The following is a 4821-nucleotide window of genomic DNA, read 5'->3' as shown; positions in this document are numbered from 1 at the left end:
TGAGAAAGACGATGAAAGTGCCTCTCATCATCTCTATGGAAAACAATAATTTTATTTTAAATTTTAATCAATTAATAATTATGTTTTTTATACATACCATTAAGTTTGATTTTGGGTTACCCATCTAACATTTTAGCGTAGAACTGATTAATGACTCACAAGCCTAAGATAATTTTCAAAGGTATAACATCACACATATACAGTACAATGGAATAGTGATTAAGATACAGGAACATATATATATAATATTGTCGATTTAGTTTTTAAGTTAAATAATTGTTGTAAGTACTGTATAAATTTCCTTGAATCATCAAAGAAACACAACATTCATTTATCTAATATAAATATTAATATACATATATATGTTTCTATATATATATATATAAAAACATTGAAAAAGTGTGAAAGAAATTGTTTGGTTATTTTTACTTAATTGAGTAATAAATAACTTAGTATTTATTACTCTTTTTATGAATAAAATACTTCATGAATACTGAGTTATCAATGAAGTCAAAAAAATGAAATCTAGAAATACCAATGGATTTCATTCATAAATCTGTTAACTTTAATCCCATTAACAACAACATATATTACTTTTGCAATTACTTTATGTATAATCAAATTTTAATATAATTATTACTTACTTCGATGTGATTTAGGTACCTAGGCTAATCGATTTAGAAATGCCAGCATTTACGAAAATAAGATCGCCTAATGCCTTTCACAGTGAAGTTCTTAGAAACGATGTTATTCTTCTCGAACAAAACGCTATATGTTCCTCTTAAAAATAAGAAACGCGCTAAATTCAGATTATTCAGGATACGGACTGCTACAAAATTCCTGAAATAAATTCCAGACATAAAACAAAAGAAATCATCTTCGCAACGCTGTCGCTTCTCTTAAATTTTGTATATTTATGATTATTGCAATTAGTCGAATAGCAGAAAAAAAATTTCTTTAATATTCATTTAAATTACCTACGCTGCGAGATACTAAATAAACGTGCGACTTAAATTGTTGGTATCACCTTGAAATGTAGGAGAATTCTAGGCAGGATCACGAGAAAGATGTTTTATATTTCGCGATGATAATGAGCAAATCAGTAGTCTTAAAGTAATAAAGATCGCCGCAGGTATTCCCTAACATCCCAAGTACGCTAAGAGCAAGTCGGATAAATTTTCATACGGATAACTTAATTTCTCCTATCTCCACTCCTCAGAGCAGTAGTAATACCTATACCAACTAAAATTCTCCTACTAACAATAACAAAAACAACGATAGGAATTGTGACAGTTAGAAAGGCAATAAATTTTCTTACTTTTTGACCTGACGTTTACCTCCGCATTGATTTTGCAATGCAACTATTGTATATTGCCCTTATGCCAGTATCTCTCACTTGCCAGTGAAGGGTATATGTGTATGGTATATCTGAGTTTTAAGAGCGAGGGGTAAATTGGAAAAAAAAATTTTTTTCGTGTTCAACAGACACAGCATGTGTCAAGGGATATTTATGTGCAATGACGAGCAAAACGGCGAGGACAAACAACAAACCCGGATAAATAACAACAAAAATATGTGATGTCGTGTGCCAAATCAGCGTTTATGCATGTACAGTAAGAGGACAATAATTTTTTCGACTATTTTAGGCAGGATCACTACGTTGAGATGTTCATTCTGTTACCAAACGACATCGCGTGCACACCTCACCTCGTAGTTAGAAGTTCAAAGATATTTTTATTTTCGTATTTGAACATCAATACACATTTTGTAAATATACTCTTTTGCAATGGCAGCAACAAATTTTTACCCGGATTATACTAACAGTCAACCAACTTCACATAACATGTACAACTATGGATCTTATTATGACAGCAGTGCTGTCTTTTACCATAGCGCCACACATCAGCAAAATAATGCCACTTGGAATCCAATGGCTTATCAGCCCAACTATGGCACATACAATTCACCAACATTTGAAACTAAAGCTCAACTATATAATGACAGTAGTTATTATAGCTGTAGTAGTAGAAGTGAACCAAGTACATACCAAGATGAAATCAAGACAGATATTAGCACGGATGATTTAACACAAAAAACACAGAAAGGGATTACTTTGGATGAAGCATCACTTGCAAAATCTGAACCAAAATCACTTAAACGTAAAGCTGCATGTTTAGAGGAAACTACTACTACCAATAGTATTGAAGTACGACCCAGTACACTACGTGCTTTACTCACTAATCCTGTCAAGAAACTTAAATATACACCTGACTACTTCTACACAACATTCGAAACTGTCAAAAAGAAGAAAACTGGCAAATCTTCAAGCACAGAAAGCAAAAGCAGTAATTCTCCAAACACCCCACCCACATTTGAAGACGACTATTTAGCTGGTCATGTACCACCAACACCTTCAACTCAAACCGTGCTATCGCCACTTCGTAGTGATATCGACTACACAGAAGTATGTTCACCACTAACAACAACGAAACAGTCAAGTCAAATCTATAAACATGGCGATTATCCAACACCACCACCGCCAGCACAACCAGTAAATACAACAGCCTCGCTTTCTACATCCGCAACGACAATAGTCGATGGTATAAGTACACCACCCCTGTCACCAAATGACAAGCCTGTCAATCAACACACTCATGAGAAAAATGAAATCAATCATCAAATTTTGACAGCTAGTGAATTCAATTGGTCGAACTGTGATGACAATAGTCCCTCATCAGGTAGGCTTTAAGAAGTTTAGTTTTAATATATGTATACCTGTTATACCTGTTATTTTGTTTTATACAAATTATGAAATCGCCATTATTATTATAATTTCTAATAAAGAGGTTTCTTTTAAGTTTACTTTTTGAGTTTACTTTTAAATAGTTAATTACATATCACAACTCTCACCTACTTTATAGTATAAAAAAAAAATTTTTTTGGGTTGTTGTTGTAGTTCACTACTTTTCGAAACCACTCTTTTGAAAACAATAGTTTTTATTAAGTAAAATAGTCCTAACTAAATTTTTTTCTTATTATTTATAGATTATAAAGACTCGAAACGTACCCGCCAAACATACACACGTTATCAAACGCTAGAGTTAGAGAAGGAGTTCCATTTTAATCGTTATATAACTCGTCGACGTCGTATTGATATTGCAAAGGCCTTATCTTTAACAGAACGTCAAATTAAAATTTGGTTTCAGAATCGTAGAATGAAGTCTAAGAAAGATCGTTCTTTAGATCCACCCACAGAAGAACATGGCTTACATTTCTCAGCTTCAGCGATAGATGCTACTATGCCACCTATAAGTGCACCAATGCATGTTCCATTTATGCCACATCAAATGTTGCCTTCAAATGTACCAGCTTTTAACACCTCTTCTGCATATCCTTCTTACTTACCAAACTCAACGCAAGCAGCATATCCATCACCAATTGGTAATTATCGTATGCAACACTCTCATCACCAGTTTGGCCAAGACATCCCAGCAACTCAACCACAACCTCATCACCCTCAACAGCATCTACATCAACATGCGCATCAATTCGAACAAACCGAACAATACCATCACCAGCAGTTATACCAGCACCAACATCAGCATCATCACCAAATGCAACAGCAGCAGCAAACACCACAGCAACACCAACTGCATCAAATTCAAATGACAGCAGGATCCAACCATAGCTATTTGCCCTGAAACAGACTTTCCAAGCGGTGACATGGCATGTCAATGCAGTTGGATTTACGATTCGAAGGAACACTCTCAACCGTTTGTTCGTGAAACGCAAATGGTCGAAGAGGATCTACCTTTCGAAATTGGCACAGGAGACAGGCGAAACACAACGCAAAAGGATACCGCTTACTGTGCACGCTCAATTATTTCGTGAGCGATACCGCATAGAACCTAAGCAAAATCTTTGAAAATACTTTCAGGGGTGTTGGGAAATTCGGTCGGCAATGGAAACTGCTGTGCTCGAAGCCGAAACATACGCCGCTGTGCTCAAAACCGAAAATAATGCACATCAGGAAAATAATTGAAATTAAGAGTATGATTCGTGGCGGGCCATGAGTTCATAATTAGGAACTCTTAACTGTATATATGTAAATAAAACTATATAATCTTTATAACTGATATATATTAACGTTTTGTAATAAGAGATTTAAGACTGTCACTAACATATTACTCCAGATAATAAGAAATGCACCTCTTCAATATAAAAATGAATAAAATTTTATTGTTATAATCAAAGGATAGTATTATTTTTGAAGCGTTATATTTTAATATTATTTTCAGTCTAAATTAATACTGAAACTCCAGTTTATCTTCAATAAACTCCAGTAAACTTCAAAGGCCAAAAACTACCACAATCGTAACAACTTATCAAAATCTGAACAGCTGCAAATCGTTTTCCTCCACCAATTTTTCACTTTCTATCAAAACCGATTGTTTTCCTTTGTTTTATTTTTGTTTATTTTTTTCATTTATTATATTCTTTTTTGGGATAAAAGTGTCACATTTTGGTTCCCTTTAGTGTGGAATATATCCCGATTGCGCCACCGTTTAAAATCAATTGAATTAAATTATGAAGTCGATTGGTCATTTTTCATGTCATAGAATTTGTCAATTCCATTTATCCGTTCCTGCCAAACAATCATTAGGGATCAGATTTTGATACGCGACAGTACGCAAATAAATAAAATGTGATCTACTTCCTTTAATAACATGAGTTTCTGTACAGATATACTGACGAATATACAGATGAATGCAGATGAAAATGGACGAACAGAATTATATATCACAAAGTGAGTGCTTATAT

At 33.9% G+C, this 4821-nt stretch overlaps 1 protein-coding gene across 1 annotated transcript; it reads left to right on the top strand.

The window, feature by feature from the left end:
- The first annotated feature begins 1786 nt into the window (after positions 1 to 1786).
- Positions 1787 to 3701, top strand: LOC119676119 (segmentation protein fushi tarazu-like). Its single transcript, XM_038087348.1, has 2 exons — positions 1787 to 2738; positions 3046 to 3701. The coding sequence occupies exons 1-2, from the start codon at positions 1787 to 1789 to the stop codon at positions 3699 to 3701; spliced, it is 1608 nt and encodes a 535-aa protein (XP_037943276.1).
- The last annotated feature ends 1120 nt before the right edge of the window (positions 3702 to 4821 follow it).

This window comes from Teleopsis dalmanni, chromosome 2 (assembly GCF_002237135.1).
Source record: "Teleopsis dalmanni isolate 2A chromosome 2, ASM223713v2, whole genome shotgun sequence".
NCBI lineage: Eukaryota > Metazoa > Arthropoda > Insecta > Diptera > Diopsidae > Teleopsis > Teleopsis dalmanni.
Note: the sequence above shows the minus strand (reverse complement) of the source record. Positions and strands in the feature narration are given on the sequence as shown.

What these genes read in the sequence shown, in the direction of transcription:
- LOC119676119 (XM_038087348.1), top strand. Translation starts at nt 1,787, where the DNA reads ATGGCAGCAACAAATTTTTACCCGGATTATACTAACAGTCAACCAACT. An exon ending in TGACAATAGTCCCTCATCAG is followed by an intron (nt 2,739 to 3,045) that starts GTAGGCTTTAAG and finishes TATTATTTATAG; the next exon opens with ATTATAAAGACTCGAAACGT.